This window comes from Hemitrygon akajei, chromosome 20, assembly GCF_048418815.1.
Source record: "Hemitrygon akajei chromosome 20, sHemAka1.3, whole genome shotgun sequence".
In the NCBI taxonomy this organism is placed as follows: domain Eukaryota; kingdom Metazoa; phylum Chordata; class Chondrichthyes; order Myliobatiformes; family Dasyatidae; genus Hemitrygon; species Hemitrygon akajei.
In genome coordinates, this window is record NC_133143.1 from 51,083,760 (window position 1) to 51,102,503 (window position 18,744).

General features: G+C 39.8%; 1 protein-coding gene across 5 annotated transcripts in view; it reads right to left on the minus strand.

Moving 5' to 3' along the window:
* Nucleotides 1-18,744, minus strand: part of pign (phosphatidylinositol glycan anchor biosynthesis, class N) — a 132,866-nt gene that overhangs the window by 43,286 nt on the left and 70,836 nt on the right. For 3 of the 5 annotated variants that reach the window (XM_073024291.1, XM_073024290.1, XM_073024293.1), the window contains 6 exons: nt 14,249-14,327; nt 7,756-7,938; nt 7,373-7,515; nt 5,683-5,782; nt 2,612-2,704; nt 154-245 (listed from right to left, as the gene is read on the minus strand). In XM_073024291.1, the coding sequence (XP_072880392.1) occupies nt 154-245; nt 2,612-2,704; nt 5,683-5,782; nt 7,373-7,515; nt 7,756-7,938; nt 14,249-14,327 (690 nt within the window). The remainder of the gene's footprint in view (nt 1-153; nt 246-2,611; nt 2,705-5,682; nt 5,783-7,372; nt 7,516-7,755; nt 7,939-14,248; nt 14,328-18,744) is intronic. The other 2 variants (XM_073024292.1, XM_073024294.1) reach the window with 2 other exon arrangements.

Consider the following 18,744-nt stretch of genomic DNA (forward strand, 5'->3'; position numbering starts at 1 on the left):
AAACATCTTTTCTCTATTAATTACATACTTATTTCCCTTTAAACATTATCTCAAGATACCATTATACTTTATTATTAGAATCAGTTTTCTGATGTGTTAAATTTCAAAATAAACAATTAAACCTTTTTTTTATAAAGAGATGAGCAAACTTACACAAGAGTAATATTAGGACTTCTTCCAAGAACTGGCATCAATGGAAATACAGCCAAGACTAAGCAGGAAAATATCCAGCTTAAAGACATAGCCTATGGAAAATAAAAACATGATCATAACAAAACAAAAATTAACACAAATACCATTTAGATCAGATGCAAGTTTATCATTTCCAGTTCAAGCGAGATATAATCCATTTATCTGTGTGTTAAAAACCTGTTGAGCAATTGATGCATGTAATCTGCATAGTCTGTCCCAGTTCATGGTATGATGGTCAGGGCTGCTAAACTATAATGGAAGAAGAACTATCACAGATCTCACTTTTGGATATACATCGCTTACATAAAGCAAAATATTTCCTTCACCCAAGCTTGTAATTTCATTTGCATTAAATTATAAGCTTCCAATGGATATCTTTTTTAACATGAAGATTAGTTCATAACAGCAACAAGAAATCTTGCCTACCAAAACCAAATCTGAAAATATAGGATACATCATAAACTTGAATACACAATCCCGGAATACTTAGCATTGGGAAGATATCCCTGTGATCCATACTGATAGCTATGAGACTAAGGAACAAACTTTCAAGTTTAAAAGTATATTTATTATCAAAGTATGTATAAATTATACAACCTTGAGATTTGTTTGCTAACTGTCAGCCACAAAGCACGAAACTCATACAAAAACAATTAAAAAAAACAACACATGAAGTGCAAAGAAAGGGGAAAAAAACACAAATGATGCAAACAGTGGAAGCAAGCAACATTTCAAACCAAAATAGTAAAGTTATTGGAAGGTACTCTAAGGATCTGGATATATAAGTGTTTGGATAGTCAGGGAGAGATTAGAGATAGTCAACCTAGCTCTGTGCGTGGTAGGTCACGTCTAACCAATCTTATAGTGATTATCAGGAAAGTGGAAGGAAAGACAGTGGATGTAGTCTACCCGGACTTTAGCAAGGCCTCTGACAAGATCCCACTTGGGAGATCAGTCAAGCTGGTTCAGTCACACGAGCAAGAAGTTGTAACTTGGATTTGTGATCGGCTTTGTGGGAAAAGCCAGAGAGTGGTCATAGATAGCTGCTTCTCCAACTGGAGGTCTGTGACTAACGGTATTCCACAAGGATTGGTGCTTGTTCCGTTGTTGTCATCTACAGTATATCAAATATCTGGATGATAATGTGGTAAATTGTGTCTGCAGAGTTATGGATGACACCAAGATTGGGGGTGTAATGGACAGAGAGGAAGACTATTAAAGCTTACAGGGGGATCTGGACAAGCTGGAAAGGCAAAATGTTTAAGGGGGACATGAGGGGGAGTTTCTTCACTCAGAAGGTGGAGAGAGTGAGGAACAGCTGCCAGTTGAAGAGGTAGATGCCGGTTTGATTTCAACAATTAAGAGAAATGTGGATTAGTACATGGATGGAAGGGGTATGAAGGGCTATAGTCTAGGTGCAGGTCAATGGGAATAGGCAGAATAATAGTTCAGCATGGACTAGATGGACAGAATGGCCTGTTTCCATGCTGTAGTGTTCTATGACTTCGTACAAATTATGCTTGAAATACCCACCACCATTAAGATGGAAAACAAAGGTAATTGAGTGTGTACAATTTGAGATACTAATGTATGTCTTGAAGAATTAATGTTTCTTTTAATATATCTTTCATTGATGTATATTCATCACAAAGAATTGACAAGGTAATGAGCCAATTATTTCTATTGGCTGGCTTTCATGTTGAATATGTGCTAAATCTGTTGTGTAATGAATGAGTGATTCATTACATACCAGATTTAGCTGCAGTGATTTGCAAGTGAACCTCTGCCTGCTGTAAACTGATACTGATTTCATGCATGTAATTTGCAATGCACTCAATATATTTTTCAGGAGCAATTGCTCTGCTTTTATTGAAAGCAGTTCGTGTAGTATCTGTTTTCTCTGTTCTCTGAACAGAGTGGCTGAGCAATTTAACTTTGTTTGATGTGTAATTGACTACTATAGCCATATGTCCCACTGCCAATTCATTGGCTTGAGGCAGTGTTGTCAAAAGGTACACTGATGTACGGAAGGCTTTCTAGTCATGCTTAATTTCATAGAATATTACAGTCATATAAATAGAAGTGCTCTTTAAAGTAAGTACTATTGTCTTAAAATTCACCATGATTTTGGTTTCTGTAATTGAAGGAAAAAATAATTCCGTATTCTATTTAAAATCTTACAGAATTAGTGTATTGCACAGATTTTGAGTTTAATTCTATTTCCTTTTGTTACAGAATTTCCTAAAGCAAGAAAAATTTTTCTCTACTCATTTCAAATACCTACCAACTTCAAATTGCAGTTTATTTTGCAAGCAAAATTAGGTTAAAAGATGACAAATGGTAAAGTTATCAATTGAAAGTTAAGTAGCATTATCCTTCAAATCAAAGGAAAGTTTTCAGGAGGCAAGTGCAGTGTCACCTTATTGCGATGAAACAGCTTGGATTGTAGAGGCCAGCCTGCAAAGGCAATCAGACCAAGTGTAAGGACTTCACGGTAGAAGAAACTTGCAATCTAGAGAAAAAAATTAATATTCTATTATTAAATATGGGGACAGAAGAATTAAATGTCATTAAAACACAGCCACACAAGTGCAAGTATGTCAGCACCACAAAGCAACAGCTTTACAAAACTCAGTGTTTACAGATACTAGAGCGGTGCCCAATTCTTCCAGCAGAACACCTGACAGAATAGCAAGGATGAAGTTGGTCTTCTCCACAGGCAGATCAATGTGTGCCCTCATTACGTTCAATTGATAAAAGGGAACTGCAGAAATGTTCAGGACAGAGCCACACAGTTGCAAGAATTATCACAGAAATTACTTGTGGACATTAAAGAAATGATTTCAACTGCAGTTAAATTCAAAAGTATTAACTATTATAAAGTATTCTAGTTCAAATGGGAAAGACTGTGAGATGCTCATGAATGGTTGCTATGTTCATATCAATCTCCCTTTAGAAGATAAATAGACAAAAAAAAAGAATAGAAGTTGACATGCTCAGATGTTTATACTTGAAAGACTGATGTCTGTAGATCTCAAGGAAACAGTAAAGCTGTCTGATGTGAAATGCAACCAGTTTCAACATAAAGCATCAACAAATATTTGCTCACAACTCAAATACATTTTCTTTATCAGCCATCAAAATCAGACCAATAGGCGACTCCAGGCTGGCAAGCTCATGCTAACTAGTGATGGACAATAAATGTTACCAAATAATTTCTGCTGCATTTCATTGCTTAATATATATTTTTTTTAAATCTTCACATGTTTTTACCTGCTATTATTGACTAAATCCTAAGGATGTTGTACAGGGGCACAACTGAGAGCATCCTGACTGGCTGCATCACTGCCTGGTACGGGAACTGTACTTCCCACAATTACAGGACTCTGCAGAGAGTGGTGCGGACAGCCCAGCACATCTGTGAATGTGAACTTCCCACTATTCAGGACATTTTCAGTGACAGGTGTGACAAAAGAGCCCGAAAGATCATTGGACACCTGAGTCACCCTAACCACAAACTGTTCCAGCTGTTACCATCCGGGAAATGGTACCGCAGCATAAAACCCAGGACCAACAGACTCCTGGACAGCTTCTTTCACCAGACCATCAGACTAATTAATTCAAGCTAATACAATTGTATTTCTATGCTATATTGACTGTCCTGTTGTACATACTATTTATTACAAATTACTATAAATTGCACATTCAGATGGAGATGTAACATAAAGATTTTTACTCCTCACGTATGTGAAGGATGTAAGAACCAAAGTTAATTCAATTCAATTCACAACCAGGTTCAGGAACAGTTATTAAATCTCAACCATCAAGCTCGTGGACCAGAGAGGATAACTTTGCTCACCCTAACACTGAACCGTTCCCACAACCTATGGACTCACTTTCTAGAACTTCATTTCATGTTCTTGATATTTATTGCTTATTAACTTATAATATTTTTTTTGTATTTGCACAGTTTGTTGTCTTTTGCACATGGGTTGTTTGTCTGCCTTGCTTTGTGCAGTTTTTCACTGAGTCTATGGTGTTTCTTTATATCTGCTGTGAATGCCCGCAAGGAAACAAATCTCAGGGTTGTAGATGGCGGCAGTTATGGGCTTTGATAATAAATTTACTTTGAACTTTATTGGAAAGTCATTATTGACTTTTAACATTGAACAAGCGCATTAAGAGTCATAGAACTAAGTCAGGCAGATCAAATTAAAGTACAGATCAGTCATGATCTAATTGAACGGAGCAACAGAATTAAGAGCACAGACTGACCCAATGTAGCTTTCAATGTTTACTGTACCCTGGTTAAATTAACAATAGTATGTGGCCAAAATATTGATGTTTGCATTCACATAGCCATTAGTATTTTGCAGAGCATCTGGGAAACAATAAATTTCTTCTGCTGTGTTGCTATCTACTACAATTCCAAAGACAGTATTTAAAAGCACACAGCAAGGCCCCTCAAATGAGAAATGAATGCCCAAATAATCTTTTATGGTGGCTTTCACAGAGAAGCTTAAGGGACATTTAGGCAGACATAAGAACAGGCAGGGAATGGATGAGCAGGAAGATATGCAGTTTAAAGTGGCAATGTGGTTGGCGCAGTCATTGTGGGTCTAAGGGGCTGTTCCTGCGTTCTGTGAGTGTAAGCCAAGAGAATGGATGAACTCACTACTCTGGAGAGCTGTTTACATCCCTTTGAAAATGAGAACTTATCTTCATTCACAAATTAGAAATTAGAAGCAGAAAGTAGAAACTGATCAAAATAATTATGAAATTTCCAAAGCAAAATGTCAACAAAGAAGAACTCCCCTTGCTTTGAGAGTAAAGAGCACTCTCAGAGGCTGGAGAGGTGTTTGAACCCACACCATTCTGAGGCAAATTCAAGAGCAAAGGTGTTACTTCTGGGTACGGACAAAACTATTAACTTTCTCTCAATTGTGTTAACTGCAAACTTCTGCAGGGTCTTTGATCGCGAGATTCTCTGCCAGTGCCATCTTTATTTATTTAACAATTAAGCGCCGAGCAGGCCATTCTGGCCTTTTGTGCCACACTGTCCCAATGACCCCATGACCCGTTAACCCTAACCTAATCACGGAACAATTTACAATGACCAATTAATGGCGGTGTGGTTCTTTGGGCTTTGGGAGGAAACTGGAACACCTAGGGAAAACCCACACATTCCTTGGGATAGACAGAGACTCCTTTTGAAATGGTGCCCGAATTGAAATCCAATCTCTGGAACTCCCTGAGCTGAAATAGCATCGCACTAACTGCTACACTACTGTGGCGCTACTTTACCAACACAAGTAAACTTCAGGTATTTGCCTTTAAATCCCACATCACACTTTCCGAGAACTTGCATGCCAAACTATGACATGTATTGATCTGTGAACTCCCTAGCTGCCAGAATTTCCATTTGCTGGAGTTTCACCTCTGATTTTCAAAAGCAAATCTAAAAATGGAAAAATAGTTTGCAATGCTTACCAAGGTTTCAATCCCCAGAATAAAAAGCAGTGAATAGCCAAGGGATTTTATAGGGTGATGTGTTGAAAATGAATTGATTACATCACAAATGACTCTAAACCTGTTAAACAAGAAGACTAATGTTATTTAGGATGAATCTTGCCCACAGGAAGATCAGTCCTGATCAAAAATACCATTTGTAAAGTAAACACGAGAAATGCTGTAGATGCTGAGAATCCAAAGCAACACACACAAAATGCTGAAAGAACTCAACAGGTCCTAGAGCATCTAGGGAAATTAATAAACAATCTACGCATTACGCCGAGACCCTTCTTCAGGGCTGAAATAGAAGGGGGAAGATGCCAAAATGAAAAGGTGATGGGAGGGGAAGGAGGCTAGCTGGAAAATGATAGATGAAGTCAAGTGGATGGGAAAGGTAAAGGGCTGGAGAAGAAGGAATTTGACAGATGAAAGTGGACCATAAGACAAAGGGAAGGAAGAGAGGACCCAAGGGGAAGTGATAAGCAGGTGAGAAGAGGTTAAAGGCTAAAATTGGGAATAGAAGAAGCAGGGAGGGGATAGGGGAGGGAAAGATCTTATTACTGGAAGGAGAAATCGATACTCATGCCATCGGTTGGAGGCCACCAAGACAGAATATAAGGTGTTGCTCCTTCACCCTGAGGGTGGCCTCAACCTGGCACACAAGGAGGCCATGGACCGACATGTCGGAATGGGAATTAAAACGTTTGGTCACTGGGGAGCTCTGCTTTAGGCGGATGGACCCAAGGTGCTTTTGAAGCAGTCCTCCAATTTTCAACGGGCCTCACCAATGTAGAGGAGGCCGCATTGGGAGCACTGAACACAACGGTCTTGAAGGTGAAGTGTTGCCTCACCTAGAAGGACGGTTTGTGGCCCTGAATGGAGGGTGATGGAGGTGGTGAATGGGCAGGTGTAACAATTGGGTCACTTGCAGGGATAAGCGCTAGGAGGGAGATTAGTAATGTAATTTTCTTTAAAGAAGTTAACAAATCTAATTAATCTAATTAATCATTTGTAAGTAAAAATTACAAATTAGAAATGCAGAGAGCAATGGCAGCTTTCAGTTACAATGCAGCTTCAAAATGGCAAAAATGTTCCCAAGGCTTTTATTTAAAATGAAAATGGCAAGCCTTGCAAAACTGTTCCTCACAACAGTCACCTTTAAAAAATTATTTTCACATTTCAGATAAAGATTTGCATGTATGACCAAAATTTGTGTAGAAGAATTGCTGTTACAAGCAACAGCATAAAATGTTTTAAACTCAATCTACACAACATAAAGGTGGGTGGTGTAGTGGCGTCAGCACCAGACTTACAGGCCAATGGCCTCAGGTTCAAGTCCAGCCGGGTCCTTGCACACTTTCCATCCCATCCGTGCTGGATTGAGCATTGAGCTAGCAACTCGGCCTCGTAAAAACAGACAAATGCTAAAGGAATAAGGGGAAAAATTGCCGCCATATACGGACAAGGCTTGAGAAGCAACAACACAGCATAAGCAGAGGACCAGTGAGTAGTCAACCACTAAATGGTCCCCCCAAAAAAATTGTGGAAGTCTTTTACAACTCTGTTTGCATCCTTCAACACAATTTTTGCTATTAACGAACTGTACTGAAGTCCACTGCAATGAAGTACAACAAGTTTGACCAGTCGATCTAAATAATTTACCACTTACTCCTTTATGACTGCATACCACACTGCGACTGGCAGCAGGCAATAAATAAAATATGTCCATGGACAGCTCTGAATCAGCAGAAACAATGTTATCATAACACCAGCTCCAATGAATATCACAGGAAGGTGATTGCCAGTTGACAGCTGTGAAATACATGAAATACAACAGAAGTCTACATTACTGCCAGAACAGTCTTTGAAATTGCATAAACAATCGAGAATGGAAAAAGTAGTCAGGAAACATTTATGGTAATTGCAGTTAATGATTTCAAGCTGTAAGACGTTATTGTTAGCTTCAGAATTATGCATACAATTTTACTATTTGATGCCTACTCAGACCAGACTCGGGAGGAATTTTAAAAGTTCATTTTTTTTTCTACCTACCTTGTCCAGTTTGGAGATTGGTTTAGATAACCTTGTGTGGAATTTGACAATCAGCACAAAAACAAAGGTTATCCAGCCCAAAAATCCCAGAGCTACACTAATCCCCAAGAATATACGGTCGTAAGTATGATAATAAGAGAGTCCTTCCAGACCAAGTTTTATTAGAGACGTGCAAAGTTTGATCTGCAAAAGAAAACAATGTTACTAATGAAAAGTGCTCTACTGTTAAAATTGTTTAGACCATCAAAATGGAAATCAACTGGCTCCCTTCTGTAATATTATCACTAGTTATTGTTTCTATTATATTAATAGTATTTCTCAGACATATTCTTGGACACTTAAAGGATCTGAGAACAGAAGGATTTTGTGGAAAAGTGATGCTGAAATATATCAGCTATGAAGGGCAGAGCAGGCTCAGGAGCCTATACACTGCAAAATTCTTTGAATATGTAATTCAGGGGCGAGATGATGGGAATGTAGGAAGGATAAAAAACAGGATTAGTAAAGGATTAGCCTAAATGGGTGGTGATGATCTGCATAGGCTTGGAGAGTTGAAGGGTCAGTTTCCACATTACATCTATGACTTAAGTCATTATTACAGATACGACAGAGGAAAATACAAGTTTCCCCCTCTATCCGAAAGTAGAGCGTTCCTATGAAACCTTTCGTAAGCCGAAATGGCGTAAAGCGAAGAAGCAATTACCATTAACTTATATGGGAAAATTTTTTGAGCGTTCCCAGACCCAAAAACTAACCTACCAAATCATACCAAATAGCGCATAAAGCCTAAAATAACACTAACATATAGTAAAAGCAGGAATGATATGATAAATACACAGCCTATATAAAGTAGAAATAATGTATGTACAGTGTAGTTTCACTTAACAGAATCAGGAAGATTCGGCCAAAAACCGATCTGTAGAAAAAAAAATCGGAAGGCACACACATGCGCACACACCTGCCCGCACAAGGCGTCATGGTCATACTAGTCTTTCTCGGGGTAAACACAAGTTTAAAGCGGGTGCCTTTTTTCATAAAAGCGAAAATCCTCTTCGGATTTCTTTTGGTTTGCGAAAACAGGTACTAATGTAGGTCATTTGTAAAAGCAAAGTGGCGTAAAGCAAACTTTCGTAAAGCAGGGAGCACCTGTATTAATTTTCTCATCACAAAACTCTGGGTCCCATATATGATCATTTATTAATTTCCAACACATTTTTCTTTAAAAATACATTATTTCTAAATACACTCTCAAGGTAGAGCAGAAATTTGTGTTTCATTAATGAAGAGGCACTATGATTACTTTGCTTGCAGACATTACTCAATATATCCAAAATTCTTAATTGTCAAATCTGTAAGTAATAGTCACATCATTATATTTGTTTAGGAACATACAATCAAAACAGTACAGTCAGAAACCTGTACACAAAGGCAAATAAACCTGCTTTTTGAGTGGCATGGAAGTTCCATGTTGCTTGCAGTGGCCATAATATATCCATTAGACTTGAAGGCGTTTTGGCAAAATGTAACACCTCTTTGGACAAGTTTAAAAGGATGTGTTATGGCCATTATTTTCTGAGAATGTTTAAGAAACTCCACCCTACAACAGTCATTTTAAGCAAAGATGCCTCTTTTTTTCACACTTGCAGAAATAAATTGGCCTGCTGTGACATCTCTAATCTACTGGTGCGTAGCCTATGCAGAATTAGGGGCAAGTATGAAAACAAAAAACTCAGGAAATTATTAGCACACAAAAAAATTCTGAAGAACTCAGCAGGTCAGGCAGAATCTATGAAGAGAAATAAACAGTTGATATTTTGGACTAAGAACCTTCACTATGCCTGGAAAGACAGAATAAGGTGGTGGGTGGAGGTAAAGGAGGAGCAGGAGGAATATAAGCTGGCAAGTGATAAGTGGGTCCAGGTGAGGGGAAAGCGTTTGGTGGGTGGGTGGTGGGGAAGGGTAAGCGGGAATGAAATGCGAAGTTGGGATGTGATAGATGGAAAAGGTGAAGTGCTGAAGAAGAAAGAATCTGATCAGACAGGACAATGGACCATGGAATAAAGGGAAGGGGATGGGGAGGTGATGGGTAGGTCTACCATTTTTTGGGGTGTCTCCATGAAGCTCAAAGGAAGGAACACTATGATGATGAATGGACAGTATTTTCAGCCTTCTTAATAATAGAAAAAAAATTAAGTCAGTGATGCTTCTCTCTATAAGACAGACTACATCCAACATATATTTTTTTTATTTATTTATTGTTTATATTTAGAGATACAGTGCGGAACAGGCCCTTCCGGCCCAACGAGCCATACTGCTCAGCAACCCACCAATTTAACTCCTAGCCTAATCATAGGACAATTTACAGTAATCAATTAACTTACTAACCGGTACATCTTTGAACTGTGGGAGGAAACACGTGAAAACAGGTAGAATGTACCAAATTTATTACAGCGGACGCCAGAAATGAACTCTAGACTCTGACGCACTGAGCTGTAATAATGTCACGCTCACCACTATGTTACTGTGGCAGATTGACACACTGAATATTTCAATGCACAAATTAGCTTCTTTGATTTTTGAACAGGCAAACATTTCAAAACAGGCAAGCTCAGTTTAAATTGCAAGAACCTTGTTTCATCCATTGATACAGTGGAAATTTCATAGTCAAATGTGCTGCAGCTTTACATTTTTGGCATGTCTACATAGTCTGCAGATAACACATTCACTTGTCACTGATTTCACTTCTGTCAAATGCCTCATTAAGTGGACAATGACACAGAATAGAGAAGGATGGAGAACTCTAAGGGTCAGCAAATTAAAGATTCACCTCTCGGCCTCTAATACTAAATATTTTTGAAGCCCTATTTTGCCCCATGAGAAGCACCATGGGATGCAACGAAGCTAAAATATGTTAAATTATGAAGGACGGTGGTGTATTAATCCAATTTGGGACCTCAGAATTACGAAAACGTGGCATAAACTGCAAATTAGAGCTAAACCACTGTAGGATGATGTCCAGGAGCATACAAAAGAAAATGTGCAGCTCCCCTTCTGATTAGGTGGGGTGGGATCGGATCACTTGCAAATAACAAGCTCTTGACTTTTAAGATAAGGAAGCAACTAAGGTGAGTAGATTCAGCCAGCTGCTGTACTCACTGTACACCCATGATTGTGTAGCCAAGTTTCCATCAAACTCAATATATAAATTTGATGATGACACCACAATCGTAGGCCGTATCTTGGGTAATGATGAGTCTCAGTACAGAGAGGAAATTAAGAACCTGGTGGCATGGTGCGAAGACAATAGATAGATAGATAGATAGATAGATAGATACTTTATTCATCCCCATGGGGAAATTCAACATTTTTTCCAATGTCCCATACACTTGTTGTAGCAAAAACTCCTTACATACAATACTTAACTCAGTAATAATATGATATGCATCTAAATCACTAACTCAAAAAGCATTAATAATAGCTTTAAAAAAAAATAAAAAAAAAGTTCTTAAGTCCTGGCAGTTGAATTGTAAAGCCTAATGGCATTGGGGAGTATTGACCTCTTCATCCTGTCTGAGGAGCATTGCATCGACAGTAACCTGTCGCTGAAACTGCTTCTCTGTCTCTGGATGGTGCTATGTAGAGGATGTTCAGGGTTTTCCATAATTGACCGTAGCCTACTCAGCGCCCTTCGCTCAGCTACCGATGTTAAACTCTCCAGTACTTTGCCCACTATCCCTCAACGTCAGCAAGACGAAGAAATTGGTTGTTGACTTCAGAAGGAGTAGCGGACCGGACGATCCCATCTACATCGGCGGTGCGCAGGTGGAACAGGTCAAAAGCTTTAAGTTCCTCGGGATGAATATCACAAATCACCTGACTTGGTCTAACCAAGCAGAATCCACTGTCAAGAAGGCCCACCAGCACCTTTACTTCCTGAGAAAGCTGAAGAAATTTGGCTTGTCCCCAAAACCCTCACTAATTTTTATAGATGCACTGTAGAAAGCATTCTTCTAGGGTGCATCACAACCTGGTATGGAAGTTGTCCTGTCCAAGACTGGAAGAAGCTGCAGAAGATCATGAATATAGCCCAGCACATCACACAAACCAATCTTCCATCCTTGGACTCAATTTACACCGCACGCTGTCGGAGCAGTGCTGCCAGGATAATCAAGGACACAACCCACCCAGCCAACACACTTTTTGTCCCTCTTCCTTCCGGCAGAAGGTTCAGGAGCTTGAAATTCGTATGGCCAGATTTGGGAACAGCTTCTTTCCAACTGTGATAAGACTGCTGAACGGATCCTGACCCGGATCTGGGCCGTACCTTCCAAATATCCAGGCCTGACTTGCACTACCTTACTTTCCCTTTTCTATTTTCTAATTATGATTTATAATTTAAATTTTTATTATATTTACTTTGATTTATACTTCAGGGATCACAAAGCGCAGAATCAAATATTGCTGTGGTGATTGTATGCTCTAGTATCAATTGTTTGGAACAATAAAGTAAAGATTGTCCATTCACTTATATTTCTCCATTAATTTGTAGCCTATGGAACTAACTGTACCTCTGAACTTGGAATTGGAATATTATTGTCACACGTGCTGAGATACAGTGAAAAGCTTGTCATTATGCAGTAGAACAAGATTAAACAATAACAATGCAAAATAAATTGCAACAGCTACAGAGAAAGACCTGTGTTCTTTCTTTTTGTCCTGTAAGCAATGTGGTGCAAAATCATAATGAGGTAGATTGTGAGGTCAAGAGTCCATCTTATCGTACTACAGAACCGTTCAATAGTCTTTTTCACAGTTGGGTAGAAGCTGTCCTTGAGTCTGGCTTTCAGGCTTTTGTATCCTCTGTCCGATGAAAAAGGGGGCAAAAAAATGTGAATGTTTGGGTCTTTGATCAAGCTGTCTGCTTTACAGAGGCAGTGAGAATTACAGACAGAGTCCATAGATGGAGGCTGGTTTCCCTGATGTGCAGAACTGTGTTTACAGATCTCTGCACTTTCTATTGGTCTCATGCAGAGCAGTGGCCATACCTAGCTGTTATGCATCCAGATAGTACGGAATGGACTTTTTAAAAATTCTAACTTCAGTTTTCTTTTTGTAAACTCATAAAACCATCAGATATAGGAGCAGAATTAGGCCATTTTGCCCATTGAATCTGCTCCACCATTTCATTGATCCAATTTTTCTCTCAACCTGCCTTCTCCCCATATCCCTTAAATCCTGACCAATCGAGAATCCACCAACCACTGCCTTAAATATACCTAAAGACTTGGCCTCCTCAGCTGTCTGTGGCAAAGAATTCCACAGATTCTGTACAGGTCCAACCTTCCCTGGAAGAGAGTCTAAAGATCCAAAAAATGTTATACCCTTCCACTTACACAAACTCCTTAGCCATGAGTTAAACTGTATAATCTTCCTAGTTATGGTTTCACTAGCACGTGGCATGAATAGCAATAGATCACAATCCTGGATGTCCTGCCCTTTAATTTAACACCTAAGTCCCTGAACTCCCTTTGCAGAACCTTGCCACTTCCCTTAGCCATGTTATTAGTACCTACATGGACCATGACTTCTGGCTGTTCACCCTCCCACTTAAGAATGCTGTGGACTCAATCTGAGATATCCTGGACCCTGGCAGCTGGGAGGCAACATACCATCTGGGAATCTTGTTCTTGCCCACAGAACTTCCTGTCCATTCCCCTTACTAATGAATCACCACAGTGTGCCTCTTCTTTCCTCTTCCCTTCTGAGTGACATCATGCATAACTTAATGTTTAACTTAAAGTATTTCCTGTCAATGCTACTTACTGTAATGGTGCTATGTGCGTGTGATGTTGCTGCAAGGAAGTTTTTCAAAGCACCTGTGCACGTATGTACTTTTGCATATGACAATAAATTCAACTTTGATTTTGCCTCATTTGCTGGGTATTTACAGCATTCCCTTATTTCCAGTTTCTAGTCTTTTTCCCTACCTCACAATTTCAGTCCCCTTTTATTCCCTCCTCCTTTATCCCCATTCACTTTCTTCTACTTAAATCTCCTCCAGACAGATCCGTAATCAACAAGCCTCCCAACCACCACGGGCACTGCCCACTCTGCAGTTGTCTGCATTTTAATTTTCAGTCTCTAAAGGTCTTATCAAATGAAAAGACATGTGATAAAAATGGAAATACAGCAGAAAGCTTACCAGACTATAACATTTTTGTATGAACAGTAACATTAAAAGATAAACACATTGATCTTCTTGAATCCCAATGTACAGAGGTTCATTACTCAATTATAATCTGTATTTTAAGATCAGTATTTAAACATGAATGGTTTTGTGATTATTCTCTTCTTAGAAGCCTTCTACAAAACAGAGTAAAATACATTATTGTTTAATATTAAAAATCAATCAAGTTTCTATTGCTTGCTTAAATTGTTTACTACGTGAATTTAATTCAATAATCTAAATAACTAGTTTCAATAGAATACTTACTGCTTTATCATACTGATGTTGCTGTATGTACAATCTCACTGTTCGAAGCATGTCCTGTTCCTTGGAAAGCGGAAGGGGTCTAATGAAGAAAATATTAATTATTGCAACATTTAAGTGCTCAATAAGCTAGCCCTTCATGGATACAAACCCCTGTGACACGCACCATTCCATGGCTACTGACTCTATCTTGCTCTCTGGCAAAAGTCTGAGGCACAGGCAAACTCTCTATAACCTTGGACTTGTCTTCACACAGAAGTGACCCCCATATTAAGGAAGGGTTGCTTCCTAGAAAACTGGGCATATCGCGGGCTTCCATGACTTGACATTATGTCACTTGTGCATGTGTCAAGAAACACAGGTTGAAAGAAACTGTGTTGACTCATGTACTTTTATCTTCCCCCAACCACACCCACACAAATCTTGTGATAGCAATTTTTATTCCATATCTCAAATTGCCAGACAGAGATTTGTGAATTCCAGTAACATGAATGACCGTAACACAGGGGCTGCCTGTATCCACATAGTCATAAAGGGTGCTTATGCTATCTCTGCAATATCACTGGCCACTACTCCTCCTTCATTCTATCTGCGATTGATGGGTCATTCTAAAACATTATTATCAACATGCCAATTCATACCAAGTCCTAGTCACCCATTTGCCCCTGACCTACATTGGCTCCCAGCAGGAATTTAAAGACCCACTTTAAAATTCCAGTCGTGTTTTTCAAATTCCTCCAATTACCTTGCTTCTTCCTACTACAGCTATAAACTCTTGAACCCAATAAATCTCCGCAGTACATGTCCAATTTTAGTTGCTTCAACATTGGCATTCATGCCTTCATAGGATTATGTATTAAAATCTGAGATTCCCCTTCCTAAACATTTCCAACCATCTCCCACACTTTCTTCATTGAAAATGCTCCACCACTTAAATCAAATTTTGCTCACCTGCTCTAAAGTCCCCCATGTGGTTATGTAGCAAATTGCATCTAAAGACACCCCCCAACAAACCAGCTGGAAGGTTTGACTACTTATGTCAGTAGCCTTGATTTTATGCTTAAAAGTCAGCATTCACTGAGACCCACTAAGTTTTACCAACTCAACTTAGAGAAAGTTCAGGGCTCCAGGGCACAGACTTTCATCCAACCTTCTACTTGTATCAAGTAGTCACTTGGAATGAGCCATCATGAAGTTCAAAGAGGGAGTGGGGAATTCCTCAGATTTCTCAGCATTTTTACTGAGAGATGTGCCTGTTTTGGGAAGTGTGATAGTGATTTCAATGGGAAGAAAAATGCCACTGGGAAGAATGCATACTTAAGTTAATTTTCTTATTGAAACGCTGTTCTAAGTGTATTGTTTTGTTGCTGGATAGTATGATAACTGCACAATGGTCAACTCTATCTGCACTTCTACAGATTATGAAGCAACCACACCTGCCACAGTGCAAGAAGATCTGCACAACATTCAAGTAGAGCTACTGACTGTTTATTCTCTGTATGTTTAGGACTGTGTTCAACTAGTTACCCTTGACATCTAACTGCATTATCATTGCAAAATCCCCTGATCAGAATCTTGATCAGTCCCAGACAGATAAATCATGTGGTTACAAGAGAGGATCAGAAGTTAGGTGTTTTTCAGAGAGTGACCCAATTCCTGACTTTCACAAACTTTTCTACCAGCAACAAAAGTATAATTTAGAAAAGCAATGGCTTCTTGAATACTGCTTGGCAAATCACAGTAGCTTGGATGCCTGCATCACAAACAAAGTCAAAAACTCGCCGTCATTTAGTACAGGTAGTTTGTTTGTTTCTTCCCCCCTTGACAACCCCCAACTCATCACTCTTAGCATTCAATCCTCTGCCACAGGTGCACTGTGCCACAGTACGTGCAATACACTGCAACAAATCACTAATGCTTATTTTTGACAGCACGCCTCAAAAAAAAGCGACCTCTATGATTCAGAAGGACAAGAACAGCAAGCACTTGGGAACACTGCCTCATACAAATTCCTTTCCAGGCTATGCATATGGCACTGAGTTTCTTGACTGCTGTTTAGAATAAGATAAGATTAGCTTTACATCACATGCACATTGAAACCTCGAAACATACAGCGAAGTGCATCTCGTGTCAATAACCAACGCAGTCTGAGAATGTGCAGGGAGCAGCCCCCAAGTGTCGCTATGTTTCTGACGTCAATATACCTTCTGTTGCCAACAACTTACTAACCCAAACCTGTATGTCTTATTGGAATGTGGGAGGAATCGGGAGCAATCAGAGGAAATGCATTCCGTCACTGGGAGGATGTACAAACTCCTTACAGACAGCAGTGTGAAATTAACTCCAATTGACTTTACAGATGGTGCTGTAAAGTGTTGCATTAACTGCCACACTACCCTGCCGCATGGTGCATTCATGCCAAGATTGATGAACTAAGATTACAAGGATAAATATATACTGCTACAATCTATTAGCCATAAGGGACATGAAGAAAAAATTGCTTTAATGGCAAGAAATTATTTCCGTTGGTTGATTAATCAAAGACTGAGGGATATCATCTCAACATTAAATCAGAAACAAAGCAACTGCTGGTAGATGTAATGTGTGTTGGAAGTCTGGAACTCTCTTACACCAGAGACACTTAATGTTAAATCCAAATAACAATCGCTGGCACGTGTGGATGGGCATAAAGGGTATTACTGACTATGCAAGGAAAAGTAACTCACGACACCTCCAAACAACTCCCAGATGCTCTAAACAACTTTAAACAAGGCTTTGAGGCATGCAACACAATACTGACCACAACATGGCTGCTCACCCTCCCAAGTGTGCAGCCACTGTCTGTAACAGCAGCAGACGTGAGAAAGACTCTGCAGAGAGTCAACCCACAAAGGCAGCTGGGTCAGAGAACATCTCAGGCCGAGTACTCAGGGAGTGTGCACACTAGCTCACTGATGCTGACGTGAACATCTTCAACTCTTCACTCATCCAGGCTGCTGTCTCCACATGCTTCGAATCAGCCACCATCATCCCCGTCTACACCATCAGCCACCATCTACACCGTCAGAACTAAACTACTACCACACAGTGACACTGACACCAATCATCATGAAGTGCTTTGAACGGGTAAAGGCACGCATCAAAAACTCCATTCCTGCCACACTGGACACTCACCAATATGCTTAATAGAAATGCTCTATGACCGATGCCATAGCACCAGTCATGTACCTGACCCTGACACACCTAGAAGACAAGGACACTAATGGCAGGATGCTGCTTCTGGATTTCGGTTTGGCATTCAACACCATTGTCCCACAGACCTTGGTGATCAAACTCCTTCTCCTCAGTCTAAACACACCACTGCACAACTGGGTGTTGGACTTTCTAACCAGCAGAACTCAGATAGTTAGCATGCACAACTGCTCCTGTCTACCCTGGCTCAGCCCATTGCTGTACATTCTGCTCACACATGACTGCATGGTTAAGTACCCAAGTAATCACATCGTCAAGTTCACTGAGGACACGACAGTGTGGTGGGACTCAGCACCAACACCAATGAGATTGCCTACCGACAGGAGGTGGAAGAGTTCAAGTCCTGATGCCAGGGGAAATAACCTCTTCCACAATGTCAACAAGACAAAGTAGGCGGTTACCAACTTTGGAAGAACCCACACACCTCTATATCAGTGTCACAGCACTGGAAACTGCAAACAGTTTTAAACTCCTTGGAGTGCACATTTCACACAACCTCTCATGGTCCCGAAATACATTCTTCACAATCAGGAAAGCTCACCAACATCTCTACTTTCTGAGGAGGCTGAAGAGAGCGAGATTATGGACATCAAGACTAATGTCCTTGTACTGATTCACATCAGAGAGCATCCTAGCAAGCGACATCCCTGCGTGGTATGGGAACTACACTGTAGTGGACAGGAAGGCTCCACAACGGGTAGTCAAAACTGCATCACCCATTGCATCACCAGCACAAGCAACATCATGAAGGATCCCACCCACTCTGCTCATGAACTGCTTGTCCCCTCGCATCAGGGAGGAGGCTAACACAGCATCCACACCAGGACCACCAGGCTCAAAAGCAGTTACTTTCCCCAAATGTTAAGGCCGATCAACACCTCCACCCACTAACCCATCCATCCACACCCCCAACACTACTAACTTAACATTTCCTGTCATTCAACCTATGACATTCCTGTGCCTAGCGTCACTTTATGGATATACATTTTTTTTAATTATTGTATTCTTTATCTTCATGTGTTTCTTTTTGTTGCATTGCATCCAGAGCAACAATACTTCCATTCTCCTTTACATTTGCATTCTGGAAATGGCAGAAAATTATCTCGAATCTTGAATAATTACGAATCTGAGAATGATTTATCTCTGTTAAATATATTTTGGGATTTGGAACAATTGCAAGTTTTGGGAGGTAATTCATCTCCATGATCTCATTAAGTGATAATCATGCTCGACAGGGTGAGTGAAAT